Source organism: Citrus sinensis, chromosome 3 (assembly GCF_022201045.2).
Source record: "Citrus sinensis cultivar Valencia sweet orange chromosome 3, DVS_A1.0, whole genome shotgun sequence".
Taxonomy (NCBI): Eukaryota; Viridiplantae; Streptophyta; class Magnoliopsida; order Sapindales; family Rutaceae; genus Citrus; species Citrus sinensis.
The window spans coordinates 37,823,702-37,841,186 of NC_068558.1; the positions used below are offsets into that span (position 1 = coordinate 37,823,702).

At 34.7% G+C, this 17,485-nt stretch overlaps 2 protein-coding genes across 7 annotated transcripts; both read left to right on the plus strand.

Moving 5' to 3' along the window:
• Positions 1-928: 928 nt before the first annotated feature.
• LOC102618334 (uncharacterized) lies at positions 929-9,784 on the plus strand. Of its 6 annotated transcripts, none has more exons than XM_015530502.3 (9): positions 929-1,095; positions 1,244-1,310; positions 1,461-1,608; positions 3,910-4,000; positions 4,145-4,257; positions 4,771-5,844; positions 7,057-7,094; positions 7,209-7,413; positions 8,215-8,719. In XM_015530502.3, exons 3-9 carry the CDS (start codon positions 1,474-1,476, stop codon positions 8,299-8,301), a joined length of 1,743 nt encoding a protein of 580 aa, XP_015385988.2. In that variant the 5' UTR covers positions 929-1,095; positions 1,244-1,310; positions 1,461-1,473; the 3' UTR covers positions 8,302-8,719. The 6 variants fall into 6 exon arrangements, 5 of the variants coding, with proteins under 5 accessions (XP_015385988.2, XP_024954893.2, XP_006478697.2 ...); XR_370742.4 differs by lacking the exons at positions 1,244-1,310; positions 8,215-8,719 and adding exons at positions 8,924-9,033; positions 9,420-9,784 and having other exon boundaries at positions 934-1,095; XM_025099125.2 differs by lacking the exon at positions 1,244-1,310 and having other exon boundaries at positions 1,427-1,608.
• A 4,065-nt stretch (positions 9,785-13,849) lies between these two features.
• Positions 13,850-17,443, plus strand: LOC102618047 (serine/threonine-protein kinase-like protein ACR4). The gene has a single exon (XM_006478633.4). It carries the CDS (start codon positions 14,553-14,555, stop codon positions 17,295-17,297), a length of 2,745 nt encoding a protein of 914 aa, XP_006478696.2. The 5' UTR covers positions 13,850-14,552; the 3' UTR covers positions 17,298-17,443.
• The last annotated feature ends 42 nt before the right edge of the window (positions 17,444-17,485 follow it).

The following is a 17,485-nucleotide window of genomic DNA, read 5'->3' on the forward strand; positions in this document are numbered from 1 at the left end:
CTTTAATTTATCATTTATATTGCCAAAAAATTGAATTTTATTTGCATTCTATACATATATCATTTTATTTTTTTATTTACAGTTGTTAACAAAATCATGATGATACAACACACGCAAGAGCAATTTGATTGAACTTGGGCTGCCTACCTTGATAATATGCTTTTTCATATGAATAAAATTCAAAATATGGAATGGAATGGTGCATAATCTGAAAATTAAGTTTGCAAAAGAACAAGTACATGATCAAATTTTGGAATTTAATTTGTCATTATAGTTGCCAAAATCTTTGCCAAATTTACCAATGAGAAAAGAGATGACGGTGAAAATTTTTGTTGAGAATCTTTCTTATCCATGAAATTATTTTTATTAAAGACTCCAATTCACCACTATATGTATAGTTATCCATGAAATTCTTAACTCTTGGAATGTTTAGGATGGTTTTAACTCCTAACCAATATGTAAATATGTAATCAAATACTTGATCATTTTAGTGAAGATTTATAGTAATTAGTTTGTCTTCCATATTAGTAGTGTTAGTTCTATAATCATAAATTTGGACAATGGGCAACCTATTTAATCCCAAATTAGAAAATAGAACTTTGCGTGTCGCATAACTCATTACCCACATCTGATACCACATCACATAGCATATGGCACACTGGTCTTGAGAAATTCTAAAATGAATCCGAGATAATACGACAAACTAATGATTATGGCCACATGACGCATTCACCGTGGAAAGAGCTGCTCCCGATAATCTTTTTAATTTGCAATTGACTAGAAATTAGTTTACTATGGATTAATTTGATATTTTGTCCTGCGTTTTATGTGCGACGTGATTAATTAGTTTCGTGCCGACTGCCGGTCATGATCCGTTTGGTTTAGGCGTTAATATTCACGGAAACGAATGCCACTACGTGTTTCATTAATTACAAAACTACCATTCCATACTCGCTTCAATAGTTCCAAGTATATCTCCATGACTATCGGGCGAAAGAGAACAAAAGTCCAAAGCAGATTTTGAAGTCTGTAGCCGACTTTCCCTGCATTTTCCTTCGCTCTCTCGTTCAACTTTCCCGGAAATTTATCGATTTGGTAAGAAATGCATACTTCGCTTCTACTTCATTGTGCTCTCGCTCTTCTAGAAAGTTTCTTCCGTATAGTTGATGCAAAATGTAAAAAAATAAAGAATCAAGCTCTGAGATTCAAACATTTTTTGTTCTCCTTTCCTTTGGTTTCTCAGCTACCAAACAGAAAGAATGTCTCGCTCTTTGCTGTTACACGTTTGTTGTTATATTTATGTTGTGTAGGTAATTGATTCTGTTATTTGATGTGAAGTATTTATCCAAAATCTTCTCTTGTTTTTCTTTTTTTCTTCTTCTTTTTTTTATCCGTTGTTGGTCGTTGAAATGTTGTCTTTCGGAAGATAACAGCTGAACGTAAGATATCTTGATTGTTAGGACTTAGACACAGATGAGGAACAAAGGAGATGAGCAATTCTATAGAAAGCTTTCAAGGAAGGAGCTGCAAGGTCTGTGCAAGAAATATGGTTTGCCTGCGAGGAAATCGAGCTCGGAAATGGCGAAATTGCTCGCCTCTTACTTTGAGGTTGTTTTCTGAGCCCATTGATTTTCCTGCTGTTGTCATCTGTCCAGTTCATTATTTTGTAGTATTTCTTATATCTGTCACTTAAGTGCCTTTATGTAGCGTTTTGGCTGATTTTTCATGATTGTGGTATCTGCAATATACGATAGCATTTCTGTATTTTTTTATTTGCTCTTATTTCTGCATATTAATCACTCAAATAGATTTTTTTTTTTAATGTGATCTAAGAGTTTCTTTTCGAGATGCAAATTTACTACATGTACAGAGACTAGCTAGTGCAACCGCATAGGAGTAATACGGACATTAGATTGTTAATACCCCCTGCTATAATTGGTGGATCTAGACCGATATCCTAGATTTGCTGATGTAAGCAAAGTGTTATATGGATCTTTCTTGATGGCCTTACTTTACTTGGAAGTTGTTAATTGTTTATTGGAGCAGATCTTCCCCCATTTGATTAGGTTGCATTTATATGCATGAGTTGATTTTTAGAGCGTGGTGTTGTGTTTCAGAATCAAGTGGGGCCTTACAAATCTTTGAGAATTCTAAAATTTTCATCCTATATGAAGGAGACTGGCACTTACTAATTAGCGATGAGTTTCTTTAGGATGTTTTCTCAACATGAATTGAGGTTGTGCTTAAAAGGAAAATCAGTTATGAAAGAGATGTCATTGGAAAGTTTCGGCGCTAATTGGCAAGATTTTGGCATGCTTATCTCATAAACCTCAGGATGCCTTCAGTTGACTTACAACGGATGGTGGAACATGAAAAAGTCGGCCCATATTAATGCTCATTAAGCTGGATGGCAATGCAACTTCATAGTCATGACATCTTATTACTTGTCTAACAGGAATCCCCAGACACGATTTTGACACTGGAGTTCTTTTATTCACAAGTTTGAATGAGTTTGATTGGAACAAAGTAACACGAATATCTCCGGTAGTAAGTCTATTTCCATCAGCCGGCCGGTGGGAGCGAGAAGTTTGGGATATGTTTGATATCCCCTTTTTTTGTGTATGGCTAAAACAGAGAACAACTATAGATATTTCTCAAGCTTCACGTTACGTTTCACAACTTACCTGTTTCATTTCAATTTCTCAAGTTTCACCCAACTTTGACACTTATGGCAGCCACTGTAGCTATATAGACATTGTACCATGGAAAAACTTCATTGTATTAGAACTCTCTAAAACTTTTTTCCCCCGCGTGGATAACCCACTTCCAGCCAAGTTTCTTGACTATATTTAAATATCTCCCATTGCTTATGTGACATGCTTCAAGTATGAGATTATTTCTCGAGACTTCCATTGCGGAAGCATGTATTCGAAGTATCTGCAGTGTTATCACATTCACTAGGTGTAATTATTGTTATTGCTTGATGTTTTAGTAGGAGTATGATTGAGCCAATGGGAATTGACTGGTGATTTTCTTTCTCAACCTTTTGATTTGTTTAAGGTAGTACAATCTTGGTCTACTCTGCACCAAAAGCTCTGGTTTTATGTGTCCCTGTTTTAAGCTGCTTTACATGGCTTCTAATCTTTCTTCTTCTTCTTCTTTTTTTCAACCTTTTCTTTACTCTTCGTTTTCCTTTTTCAAAGATGCCCTAGCATGGTGTCCAGTGAGCTTGACTTGCTACCAAGGCGCTCAGGCTTGAGTTTGATAGTTTTAATTCATTGAGGATGAATGAGCTTTCGTTGGGCTTTAATTAATTGTAGCAAATTGAGTTGCTCAGTGTATTACAGTGCTGTACCAGAATTTTTCTATTAATAATTTCGTATAGATTTGATATGCACTAATGTACCCTGTTCATATTTATGCCGTATCTGCAAATCTTATCTTCCTCTGGTTTTGGGACTTTTACGGAGCTATGAGATTGTATGACAAAATTACTTATGTTCAAAGTATGCTATTTGCATGGATATTTTTAGACAGCGGCTGCATCTACTAATCGTCTTTGGCGACAGGATTCACTATTTTGCCTGACCTTTATTTTTGCATTTCATTATATTACCAGAAGCTACAAAGTGACTGTTTCAATAATCCCTGATATTTTAAACATGAAGTTGCTAAATCTGAATGGAAACCAAGCTGGATGTCATATGTACATCTTAGTCAGCACGCTCTACTTGTTTGTCCAAACTGTGTTACTTGTTATGGGAATTTTGTATCTGATTTCATTTTGTAGGCTTGCTTCTTAGGTCAATGTCTTTCTGAGCTTTTTTTTTTCTTCCCTTTTTCAATGAGTTGGAAAAACCTTCATTGATGCCAATAATCTCACCGTTCTGATATCTGACAAATTTTCAGAATATGTGTTCAAAGACTACCGGAGATCCACTTATGATCACAGGACCGCTGCATGGTGCTCCATTTTGTTCTTCGGTTGTTGCTGGAACAGGTGGGTATTATTTGGCAATAGCCTAGAGAGTCTGTGTTTCAAATTTCGTAAAATTATTTAAAAATCACAGTTATGGTGTTATCATTGATTTGTGGTAGGATTGATGTAGAAAATAAACAAGTTATTGCTTGGTTTTTTTTGCAGATAATAATGGCTTCCACTCCAAATCTAGAGAAGAAGGAAAGATAGGACGTTTTTCTCATACTGTTAGAAGTAATGAATTGGATCGTTGTATCGAGGATAAAGCTTATGATAAGGTTTAATTGTCTTCCTACATCTTTTTGTCCTTCAAAGTTTATTACCCAAAAGTTCATTGACTGGAATATAGAGTTGCATAGGCCCTGCATGATGCTTCTTTTTTCTCCTGTTAACCTACTGGTCAGACTGCTAAAATGCTTTATGTATTTTCCTGTGTTTAATTCATATGTGGGTTATCCTTTTGGTTCTATGAGAAGAATCCATTTTTTAGCCCCTTCATTTGGAAACAAGAATAATTGTTCCTTTTCCTAACTCAAACATGGAGAAGCATTACTTGACCCCAACTGTTTTCGAACTTGACTGCAACTGCTTTCCACTAACTATTTCCACTAACTATAGAAAAGATGCTAAGGATTACGTAAAAGTCAACTTATCTCTTCTGTAAGAAACAGAGAAAATGTTATTGACTCTTATTACATGGATTATTTTCATATGAAAAAGAAGAATTTTCTATCTAGTTGTATTGCTGCTTCGGTGGTTTTCATTAAAATTTTATGCACCTGCCATTGCAGGAAGGTGTGGGTTGCTCGATGTTGTTCCAGGATTTGTCAAACTCTCCATTTCCTTTTCAATGTGATAGGAGTAATTTCAATAGTAAGGAGTGTCCTACAACAAAGTTGTGTGAGAATTGTTCAGGAATAGTAGAAGATGGCCGGGTGGAGAATATGTGTGGCATTCAGCATACAGATTTAAATCATTGTCAATGCCCTAGAGAAAATTCATTGTCTTCCTCTTCATTGGAGTTCTATGTCCGCTCAGAAGAAGGGATTAAACTTTGTGTTGATTTGAGTTCTAATCCATCAGACTGGATTAATAAGTTGAAAAATGAGGTTAACATTTGTGAAAACACTAGCCATAAAAAGGCTCCTAGTTTTCATCAGGAGCTGGGGCGCCTTGGAGAGAGTAATAACCAGAATAAAAGTTCCTTTCTGCGGAATGTAGATGCACGTCAAAGTAAGGATGGTAATGTGCAATCCGAGTCTTCCCCAAGTATATTAACAAAGGAAAATAAAGATGTGGTGCTCAATCATCCAGAGGGGGGAGACGGATCTTTAACTTCTATTGCAATAAAACCAAGTGGCTTGGCTGTGGTTTTGTCAGAGCATGTACAGGAAGATCAAGGAGTCGTGTCATCTGAACCAAATTCTGATGCACGTGACGGTATTCATTCTTGTACTGACGATAATGGATGTGTGACAACTATTGAATCAGATGTTATTTCTCCTAGGAAGCAGTTAGCTGGTAATTCTACTGTAGATACATCAGATTGTCCAATAAGTCTTGCCTCTTTTGAGTATCAGAAGCCCAGTAATGAAAATTGTGAGTACTCAAACCAGGAGAACAGTTGCAATCTTGTGAACTCTCAGTTGGCAATTGCTGGATGCGCAGCAAGCAGTTCCGGAGAGGTGCCACCGTCAGAAACTGAGATACAACAGAATGGATTATCCATTCCTCATAAAAATGGTGAATTCCTGGATTCAGTATTGCCTGGAAATACCGAAACAGAACAAAGTGGATTTGCCAATTCAAGTGAGCCTGATCTTGACATTTGTGGGACTATTTTGCCAATACCCGCTGAAGAGTTGGTATAGCCCTATTTTCTCTACTTCCCTGCTGGAATGCTACTGCTATAAATAAATTAAATGCAGTATATTTACTATAAAGTAGGCTTGACAACTAGAGGTTTTCAAATTGTTTGCGTGCCTGTAATAAGGTTTCTTACGTATTTGTAGCACAGGTTTTATAAAATTTTTGGAATCATGATATCCTAATGTTACATGGTGTCCTATTCCACATTTTAGATTTCAAGCAATAAAGCTGAACATTACATTAAAGATAAAATCTAAAAATATTTGTCTGATTTTACTGTTTGCAATTTGCAATATTGTTCCTCACATGGTGGAGTTTTGGGGAAATACAACGTTTGAGATAGATATATCAGCTGAAAACAGTGGTTTTACGTCTTCAGGGTTGTGATTTTTGTATGAATAATAATCATTGAAAATAAGGATAAAAGCTGGGTTCAGAATCAACCTTATGTACTTTTCTTCTCATAATATCATTAACTCTTCAGCTCTGGACTTAATTACTTCATTTATTTGCTAAGAGTTATCACTGACAGGACAATAGAGATACTATTGCCTTTCTTCCCTCCCTTTCTTTGAATGAACCCATACTCAAAAGCTGTAAGATCCCATGTGACAGCATAAACCATGATCCAACAGTGTATGTTGGCCGATGGCCCTGTTTTGTCAGACAACAATATCTTTCTTGTTCTACGTAATTCATAAAGTGGTCACAGATTGACAGCTCCCAATAACTCAGTAGTTGTAATAGCATAATGCCTTCTATATTTTCTTTTCAATGTCTTTATGATTGTTGCAAATTGTAACTTTATCATATGAAATTGGTCTCTCTTGTTTTATTAAGAGATTAACTTTATGCATGACATCTTTACTTTGCGAAACTTATACAGGACATGCTTCGTACAGATGATTTATTGTTTATGATGTTATGTGTAGAAGTTTCATTATCTTGTTATCCTCTATTTTGGATATATTTCCTTTTCATGCTACTGTTTGATGATCTCGAACCCACTTCCCCTCCTAACAAACAAGGAGCAATACATTTAGCAGGTCAACCAATTATTTTTGCCAGAAAGAGATGATTCAATTAAAAATTTATTAGTTTGGTTTGTCTCATTAATTTTGCTTCTAAGATATCTAGATATGTGTTGTATTTATACTTGGTATAATCCTCGTGACCACTGAATTGCATTTATATTTTGTTGTTTGCAGGAAAGGAGCAAACTTATTGATGGAGGGGAGGGCTCAGAGTAATTTTTCTTCTCAATGAAATTCTATGCTCTATCATATTTTTTTTTCCTGTAAGGATCTGAGCATCTGGACAAATAACTCCATCTTTATGTGCATGTATTTGTGTCTTTCAGATCCTCACAGTTTGACGACTCATTGGAGAAAACTTGTTCAAGTCTTGATAATATGGAATCTGACAAAGAACTTCTCAAAAAGAGGCCTCGTATAGAGAACAATGATCAAGCTGACCATAGTAGACCGGATGCAAAGATTTTAAGAAGCATAAAGAATATGGCTACGAAGGTACTTCGTAGAAGGTCCATGCGGCTGGTCTCTAAGGTTCTTTCTTGGACTTCCCTTTAATTGTTCTATTGCTTACATGACCTCGTCTTGATTGGTTTGCATAATGTTTAAGATAACACTATAAGGATGCGTTAAATAGTTTGAGAAGCTGCAGATCGAGTGTTACCTTATTTAAATGTTAGCTTTTATAACTAGTAAACTGCTCCCTTAGATAGCGTTTTGGGTCCTGATTAGAGCAAGATAACCAATCTTTGGTTATCTTGAGAGTATAATTGATGAAAAATCCTTTGAAAACTATGAAGCTAAAACTTAGATTGGCATTGAAGTCTCATCTTGTATATGAGGACAATCTGAGTTAGACTGAAGCTGCATTGGAGTTGTCTTTCCACTCAGCAACTAGTTTTGGAGTTGATGCTTTTGTATGTCGGATTTCTGTATGAGGAGATTCCCCCCACCCAAAAAAAAAAAACCAAAAAAAAAAATGAATATATACCGCTTGCCCCTCATTAGGAGGGTAAATGGCAGATTGTGATTTCAGTAGGGAGGAAACTGCATTAGAGTTGTGTCTTTCCTCTCAGCAGCTAGTTTTGGAATTGATGCTTTTGTATGTCCGATTTCTGTATTTTTTTGGATCAAAGACAACAGCTTGGAATATTTCTGTGGTCTTCTGAGCTTCATATTTACATAATGCTCCGATTCAACACTTCAACTCTTTAATTTTAGGCAATTTATATGTATTTCGTTACCTTCTTCCTCCCTCTCTCTGATATTTTTATGAAAACATGACTAAAGGTTTAAACCCTAATGCTGTTATCCTGCCTCTCCCTTCTGGTACAGCAGTCTAGTCTTGGAGTTAAGTGTCCCTTTGTTAATGCCCACTGTTTTTGCACCCCCGAGGGATTTGTCAAATGGCCTGGCCTGTAATTAGCTTCCGCATCTGTATGATCTTGGGGTTTGATTCCTCTATAGAGTTACCCAATTGAAGACTTGCAATGAGTTTTCCTGTTTCCCATAGATAGGCAGGGGCCAAGGTATCAAGTTCAATGAGCAAGTTCTGGCAATTTGTAGATTATGGCAGCAAAAAAGATGGTGGGAGGGTTGGGGGGACCTACTTTTCTGCATCTAACCAGTACAAATTATAATAATAGCAAACTGGTTGACTTGGTAGTCGAGGAATAAGACTTGCTGCTGCATCGGTTGAGATGGAGAAGATTTTGATTGCCTTTCATACGTTGTAACTTTTCCTTTGAGGTCCTTTGCATTCTGATCTGTGAAGTTTTCAATTTAACTCTGATTGTATTATGGTTTTGGTTTTAATGATATTATTGTTCTTTAAGAATTATATCTCTATTATTAGATTGTTTTTTTTTTTTTTTCCAGTGTCTCTTTATGTTTCTCTTTAAGGAGATCCGCTTATGGGATGCTTGCTTATATTTTAGTTTCCTGTAATTTCTGAATTATATGCTCTAATTGGCGTACGTGATTTATTTTGCTTGCTTCATATAGTGTCTACGTCTTTATCAACAATTATCCTTTCATTCTCCAGTGAGTCGATGACCTGCATGCGTGCCGCCTTGGGTGACATAATGTCTCAATTATTTAAAAGCTGGGATATAGACATAATGTCTCAATTATTTAAAAGCTGGGATATATATGGTAAGTGTGAAGCTTTTATGCATACCTCTTTAATGAAATTAATGTTTGTTTCCATTGTTTCTGTATAACATTTGAAAAAGTAGGAGTATTAGACTCAGCAGAATAAGGAAAACGACTTGATTTCAACTACTTGTGGTTGGCTAATTAAGAGATCATGTTTAAAATCATATAAATTCAAAACCATAACAGTTTCTGGGATCCACATTTGATACCAACTTCATTTCAAGGGTAACTTTCAGGAACTAGGATACAGTATGTGCCTTTAAATTCTATTAATCACGTGGGATCATTACGATGTCTTGCTTTTTGTTGCTCCAACCTTATTAAAAACTGTCTTAGAGGCATTCTAATTCGCAATCTTCTTTAATGGTGTCAATATGCTGCAGGTTTATACAATCTTTGAAGAGTAGTTACAGTGACAGAGATGATAAAATTACCAGGTTTTTCTTCAAGATGCTTTATTTCCTTAGAACATTTATATACTCTCCCTCTGCAGTGACAAAACCAATTAATTATAAATTAAGAAAATAATTATAGAAAAAATAGTTGTTCCTTGTAGTTACTGAGTCTTGTTTTGGATTGTTTTGAAACAAAACTATGTCTTTATGTATTCATCTAGGCTTTATTTTCTATAATTCTTTATTTAATGTATATCTGATAACATTACTAAAGCATATTGACGATGGCTACCAGTACGATTTATGCTTTGAATTGTTTTTTTGAACATAAATTAATTTATGTAGTATTTATATTTCGGATTAGCAAATGTGTAATTTAAAAGTTGTGAAATTAGAAATACATTGGAGTGTTGGATTGTGTAAAACTAAATATGGCTGAATTTATAAATTTAAATATAAAAAATTTGTTGGGAAAATGGTGAACACTCTCCCCCCAGTGTTTTATTAAATTAATAATTTTCTCTTTCATATTTTAATCTGCGAACTTTCTTGCTCTAGGGTAAGAGATATGATTAAAAACTTTTTTTATAGATCAATTGTTGACCCTTACATAAGTGCTTGCCGGCAATTAATCAATTAAAAAAAATTATCGTAAGCGTCTGATTCTTGAGGTGAAATAATAAAAGAAAAGGAATCGAAAGTTAACATAATCTTTGAACTCTGAAGAATTATTGATGAGTTTTGAAATACGAAAGGGGAAATAATTGATTTTTACAAACAAGGAGAGATTTTGATTGTTATCTGAAATTATTCAGAAAGTATGTATTGTTAAGATTTTCTCCTATTCCAAGTTGAGGCTCAAAGAAACACATGTGAATGATCATCATTAATCATTATCATTACTTAAAATCATTCTTAAAACTTCATAAACAAAGTCATTCCTATGGCTCAAATATTTTTTACTATTTTGTTATGAATCTTGTGTAATTATGCAGCAACGGTTTGTGTTTGTAATTTTACTTTTTCACGTCTTAACTTCTACTACAGTTAAAAATCTTCATAATCCAAACCTTCTATTAAGATTATGAACAGCCTTAATGAAAAGTGATCCTTACATGAGAGTTCTGCATATATTTTTCTGAAATCAATCAAAATAATTTATAGTTAGGTGAAATATTTAATTATAAAGTGAATTGTTTTCATTGGACATCATTAATGATGAAAAACTATTTATGGATGGTTCGAAAGCCGTGTGTCGTCCGGTGACATGTCCAAATGAAACTCGGGCTCCAACAGTCGCAATAATTAAAATTAATAATCACATCATGTCCCTCTCGAGGAAAGAATTTTCATTGGTGTATCATAATTAATGACCTACATTTTTCATATTAATTCTTCACTTCAAGTTATACAAAGTCTTAATTCTTTGTGGGGCTCAAGGTCAAAGTTGGTCTTTCCGATTCATTGTCGGCAGAATTAAGCTCGAGTTTTCTCCTCTTGGTTATAACAAATTATGCGTTTCTCAATATATATATACGTATATCTGTACGTGTGTTGTTTCAAGCAAATGAAACATGAAAGTTGTATTAAAGTACCATTAAAGAGTTGGGTGAAATTTTGTGACTTCTGGGTGATTAGAGTGATTTTTTTTTTTTTGTTCCATTAACTCATTATCTTTTTAAATTTGAATTTGGATGGACAGTTAAATAAAATTGTTTGAAAAACAATAGATTAAAATCCCAGAAGTTTTAAAAAAAGTAAATATATAAATTAACTACCTTCCGAAATTGATATATTTAAATTTCGAATTCAAGTTCCATGCCTTGCTAATCTCGTTTTGCACTAATCCAAAAATTACATTATTGGTCATGACGTCTTGAAAAGCTTTGAAATATATATATATATTGTAGATACTAGAAGAGTTAAAATAAAACATGTCAAAGAAAGCAATCCCTTAAAAAAATAGTATGTGGGTAGACACCGTTCAGAATTAATTGCTTAACTTAAGGAAGTTGTAAGGAGGACCAAAGAGAATGTAATTGGACAAAAGCAATGTATATATAACTCATGTGATTTATCCTTTCTTAAAAACATTTCTCTCTGCAGTTTGTTTTAAGGTAAAAGTGACAGTTTGTTTGGATCTGTTCTTTTAATTGAAAAAAATATGAAGTTTTCACACCAGTTTTGAGTATAGCTTAATTAATTGATAGAAAGATCAGATCAACATAAAATATAAAAATCCCAAGAAGCATAGATCACACTCAAATATATGTGAACAGCATTAAGAAATGGGTTAAAACAAAGATATGGAATAATTAATGTGAAATGTCAGTTTCAAATTTATGAACACCTCACTATGCATTATACAACAAATGGGGTGGTCCCTACCCTTTTTGAATAGGTACGTATTTTTGTTTTTATTTTAAACTTATCTTAGAACGCCGCTAAAAAATTCTTTAAATAAAATTTATTTATGATTTGAAGAGTTACATAAAATTAAAAATAAAATTAAAATTTTTTAAATGAGGTTGTTCTTTTTTCTCTTTTTAATATTAAGGAGGGAAAAATATAGTATCATTTGAAGAGTTCTTTTCATTTATAATTTAATATTATATTATTTTTTTATTTTTGAAGAAGAAAAGTATTATAATTATTATTATTTTAGTAGAGCAAAAAATTTAATTAAAATAATATAAATTTACTTACATTTGAAGAATCTTTTAGGAGGAAGTTTACTTTTTCACACCTCTATTTACCACATAAATAAACAAATTAGTATTTGAAGAGAAAAATTAGAAGAGTATTTTAGTAATGCTCATACTTATTTTAGACAAAGAAGACAATATTCAAGTTTTTAATTTTACAAAAATTGAGTAAAAATTATTTTTTATATATTATTATTTTATATATATAAATTTCAGACGGGTTTAATTGGAGCAATTTTTAATTCAAAAGTAGAAGAGAATTTTGTTTAATTGAATTGGAAACTTTTCCAATCAGAAAGTTCACTTTGTGGGAATTAATTGTTCGTATGATGTTAGAAAGAAAAGAAAATAAAAGAAGAAACGTATCAACAATTGTGATTTGCAAAAAAAAAATAAAAAATTCACATATTCTTAAATATGTAAGGTATAAAGTTATCAAATTAGCCGCATCAACAAATTATTTGTTAATGAAGAGATTGTTGAAAAGGCATTTCTTGAACAATTTGTCCTTTCTATTTGTCAAAGTGATAGTAAGGTTTAACTACTTTTGTGCTGAAATTGTGTTTGTCAATGAGATGGTAAGATTTAATAACTAGTGTATGGTGTATAGCTCTCAATTGGTTAGTAATTTATTGTTAATGGAGTTCTTTTCTTTTGATATTAAGATGGCCTAATTAAGGAACATCAGAGTTAGAAATTCTACACATTTTGTTTAGTATAACTAATTACACAGCCATCTAACTTTGAATTATGTCATAACTCTTGGCTATCAAAACATTGTTCTTCCCCTTTTTTTTTTTTTTGTTGGTGAGGGAGAAAACCATCAATCTAATTATAATTTATTTCTTTCTTTTTGAGTGTTTTATCTCTACTTTATATTAGAGTTTTTTTATATGTGAATTTTATCTTTTTTTTTAACTGGATTTTATTCCTACTTTAATTGTAGGAGGTATTTTTTTTTTTAATTTTAAAGTGTTTTATAAATAGACTGAAGTGAACGTCTTTTTTATTAAAGCCAATATTTTCACTATTTAGATTTTTTTTTTCGGATAAACATATCTTGTTTTGAACTTTTGATAGTTATTTCTTTTTTAATCAGAGTTACTTTAATTAATGAGATGTGCACGGCCACAAATCAATGATGACCCTTGCTAATAAAAAATTTGTTACCTATAATTCATCTTCTCTAGTCTCTCATTTTGAGGAGTCTACAGAGAATCCATTTTAATGAATTTAATGTGTTTGAAGCTTTATGTGCTATTGAGATAAAGAAAAAAATACGGCTATTATCATCACTTAAAAAGAGCGAGGTCAGTGTGATTTTACTACTCTTTTAACATTATATCAAGTAGTCACTCTAAAAGAAATTTAAAATCAAATTATTGGAAATAAAAGTTGCGAGCTCAAGACAACCATTTTGGTTGTTTTTCTCTTTTTAAATTCATGCATGAAATATATGAAGACATAAGGATGACAAAAAGTTTAAATGCATGTAAGAGGAGAAAATAAATACACAAGAAAGCAAACCAAAAGGACACATGCACATACGTACACACTTTAATTTTCATGCAGATACTAACCAAGCCAACAAAGAAAGTAGTAATTTTTTAAAAAAAAAAAAAAAATGAAAAAAATTATTATAGGTTGGCCAAAGTTTGCTGTAATACTTCCTTGCAGGCATGAAAACATCAAATTGCATTTACTTCTCATTTAATGTCTTCAACCACACACTGCCCATTTTGAGAAGCTCCACTTCTATGCACATTTATTGCTCCCTCTCTTTCTTCCCCTCTCTTCCTCCCTTTCTCTTTCTCTCCATTCTTTTGCTTGCATCAACATTGACATTACACTCCAAGCTTCAACTACCACCACCACCACCACCACCAAGAATCAAAGACTTCTCCATAAGCACTTTCGTTAGAAGTGCTTTTCTGCAACTGCATGCAAACCAAGAGAGATGAAACTAAACTTTGATGGCAGAGGTTGCAGTACTTTCTTGATCCAAGGTTGTTGATATCTAAAGTTGTTCTCTTGTGGTGAAAGTGAAAGAAGCATAGCTTTTTCTCAAATGGGTTCCGGAAAAAACGCAGCGAAAACTTTTTGCTTGTGAGACTCTGTGGAGCTTTTTGATCTAGGTTTGGTACGCTTGGCTGTATAAGTAAGCCTTTTTCTTTTTTGGTCCCCCTAATGGTCGCATTTTATCATCCACTGCCTTTTTATACCTACGAAAGCAGTTGTTTATATTATTTGGTGCAAAAGGGAGCACGTCGATGGAGTTATATTGCTGTTATCGCTTTTAGATGGTAAATTTTCTTCTTGGTTTAAACAGAAAGTATGCAACTTTGGTGCAGTAAAAGAAAATAGTGTGGCTGGAGTGGGTTTTGTATTCTTTAGATAATTAAGAGAGGTTTGTGTGATGGGAAATTTCAGTTTTGTGGAAGGTGATTGGGTTTTGAAAATTTTGAAGACTGGATTTGTTGTGCATTTTTTGATGTTATCTAATTTATTGCGCTTAGTGAATGGTCTAGGCTCAATGTCTTCAATTGCTATTTCTTATGGTGAAAATGGTCCTGTATTCTGTGGTTTAAAGTCAGATAGGTCTCATCTTGTCACTTGTTATGGATCCAATTCTGCCATAATCTATGGAACTCCGGCTCATTTCCCGTTTATTGGTCTAACTGCGGGTGATGGCTTTGTTTGTGGACTATTACTGGATTCTAACCAACCTTATTGTTGGGGAAGCAGTGGTTATATTCAAATGGGAGTTCCTCAGCCTATAATCAAAGGAGCCCAGTACGTGGAAATAAGCGCAGGAGATTACCATTTGTGCGGTTTGAGAAAGCCTTTAACTGGAAAGTGGAGAAACTATTCATATGTTGATTGTTGGGGATATAACATGACTAAGAACTATGTATTTGATGGCCAGATTGAATCTATTTCAGCTGGTTCTGAGTTCAATTGTGGATTGTTTTCACAGAACAGAACTGTTTTCTGTTGGGGGGATGAGTCTAGTAGTCGAGTCATTAGCTTAATTCCCAAAGAAATGAAGTTTCAAAAGGTTGCAGCTGGTGGTTACCATGTTTGTGGAATTTTAGAGGGACTGGATTCTAGAACCCGTTGTTGGGGGCGGAGCTTGGACCTTGAAGAAGAAGTTTCTGTGGCTTATTCACGTCAAGGGAATGTTGATTTGCCTCCAAGTGATCCAATGCTTTCTATTGTAGGAGGAAAGTTTCATGCATGTGGAATTAAGAGCTATGATCGCGGGGTGATTTGTTGGGGTTTTATCATCAAACCAAGCACCCCAGTTCCAACTGGCATTAAGGTCTATGATATTGCTGCTGGGAATTATTTCACTTGCGGTGTTCTAGCTGAGAAATCAATGCTTCCAGTTTGCTGGGGTACTGGGTTTCCTACTTCCCTCCCTTTAGCTGTCTCTCCTGGGCTTTGCAAAATGACTCCTTGTGCTCCTGGTTATTATGAAGCTAGTCAAGAAAACGCACCTTGCAAGTCCCCAAATGCCCATGTCTGCATTACCTGTAGCAATGGTTGTCCTGTTGAAATGTACCAAACAGCTGAATGCACATTGAAATCAGATCGAGTATGTGAATATAATTGTTCAAGTTGTTTCTCAGCTGAATGCTACAAAAATTGTTCTTCACAATTCTCCGATGGTCTCACCACCAAGAAGAATGAAAAATTTTGGTCAATGCAATTGCCAGTCATTATTGCTGAGATTACCATTGCAGTTTTCTTGATAACTGTTGTGACTTTAATTTCTATTTTATACGTACGATACAGGTTAAGGAACTGTCAATGCTCTGGTAAAGCGTCAAAGTCCCAGAAAACCAATGGTGCTGGTTCTCCATATCAGAAGGATAATGGCAAAATCCGTCCTGATTTCGATGACCTTAAGATAAGGAGAGCTCAGATGTTTACTTACGAGGAACTTGAGAGAGCCACTGGGGGATTCAAAGAAGAAGTGGGAAAGGGAAGTTTCTCCTGTGTGTATAAAGGGGTACTGAAAGATGGGACGGTTGTTGCGGTTAAAAAAGCCATAGCAACTTCAGACAGGCAAAAGAATTCAAAAGAGTTCCATACGGAGTTAGATCTCTTATCAAGACTAAACCATGCTCATTTGCTCAACCTGCTTGGCTATTGTGAAGAAGGTAGAGAAAGGCTTTTGGTTTATGAGTTCATGGCTCATGGCTCCTTGCATCAACATCTTCATGGAAAGAGCAAGGCATTAAAGGAGCAACTGGATTGGGTTAGAAGAGTAACGATTGCAGTTCAAGCAGCTCGTGGTATTGAGTACCTGCACGGTTATGCTTGTCCGCCTGTCATTCATCGAGACATAAAGTCATCAAACATTCTTATTGATGAGGAACACAATGCTCGAGTGGCTGATTTTGGTCTCTCTCTGTTGGGACCTGCAGATAGTAGTTCTCCATTAGCCGAGCTACCAGCTGGTACCCTTGGCTACCTTGATCCCGAGTACTACAGACTTCACTACCTCACAACAAAATCTGATGTCTACAGCTTTGGTGTGCTACTCTTGGAGATCCTTAGTGGTCGAAAAGCCATTGACATGCAATTTGAAGAAGGCAATATAGTTGAATGGGCAGTTCCTTTGATCAAATCAGGAGACATAACTGCAATTTTAGATCCGGTCTTGAAGCTTCCTTCTGATCTTGATGCCTTGAAAAGGATTGCAAATGTTGCTTGCAAATGTGTCAGAATGAGAGGTAAGGAGAGGCCATCAATGGATAAAGTGACAACAGCGCTTGAACGTGCTCTTGCACAACTGATGGGCAGTCCTTGCAGCGAGCAACCAATTTTGCCAACTGAGGTTGTTTTGGGAAGTAACAGAATGCACAAGAAATCCTCACAAAGATCATCGAACCGCTCAACCTCGGAAACTGATGTAGCAGAAGCCGAGGACCAGAGGTTCGAATTTAGGGCTCCATCATGGATAACGTTCCCCAGTGTTACTTCTTCCCAAAGGAGAAAGTCCTCAGTCTCAGATGCAGATGTTGATGGGAAAAATTTGGAAGCAAGAAATATGGGCAATGCCGGAAGCATCGGCGATGGATTAAGGAGTTTGGAGGAAGAAATTGGACCTGCTTCTCCTCAAGAAAACTTGTACTTGCAGCACAATTTCTAGGATGATCTTAAAATGCATTTTGCATTCTTGATTCAACATGATATTGGTGGTTGGTAAATTAACCCAAAAAAAAAAAAATGTAATTCTCTCCGGTATTTGTGCAACTACTGCCATCAGTGATATGACTGCCCATCTTATTTTGTGTTAGCGCACATATTGAGACCAGAATCATGCAAAATATAATTCCA

Bases quoted from the DNA above. Each gene is read 5' to 3' on its own strand.
- LOC102618334 (XM_015530502.3), top strand. From the start codon at position 1,474: ATGAGGAACAAAGGAGATGAGCAATTCTATAGAAAGCTTTCAAGGAAG. The intron at 4,001-4,144 runs GTGGGTATTATT...TTTTTTTTGCAG, and splicing joins TTCGGTTGTTGCTGGAACAG to ATAATAATGGCTTCCACTCC. The intron at 7,414-8,214 runs GTTCTTTCTTGG...CTTCTGGTACAG, and splicing joins CCATGCGGCTGGTCTCTAAG to CAGTCTAGTCTTGGAGTTAA.
- LOC102618047 (XM_006478633.4), top strand. From the start codon at position 14,553: ATGGGAAATTTCAGTTTTGTGGAAGGTGATTGGGTTTTGAAAATTTTG.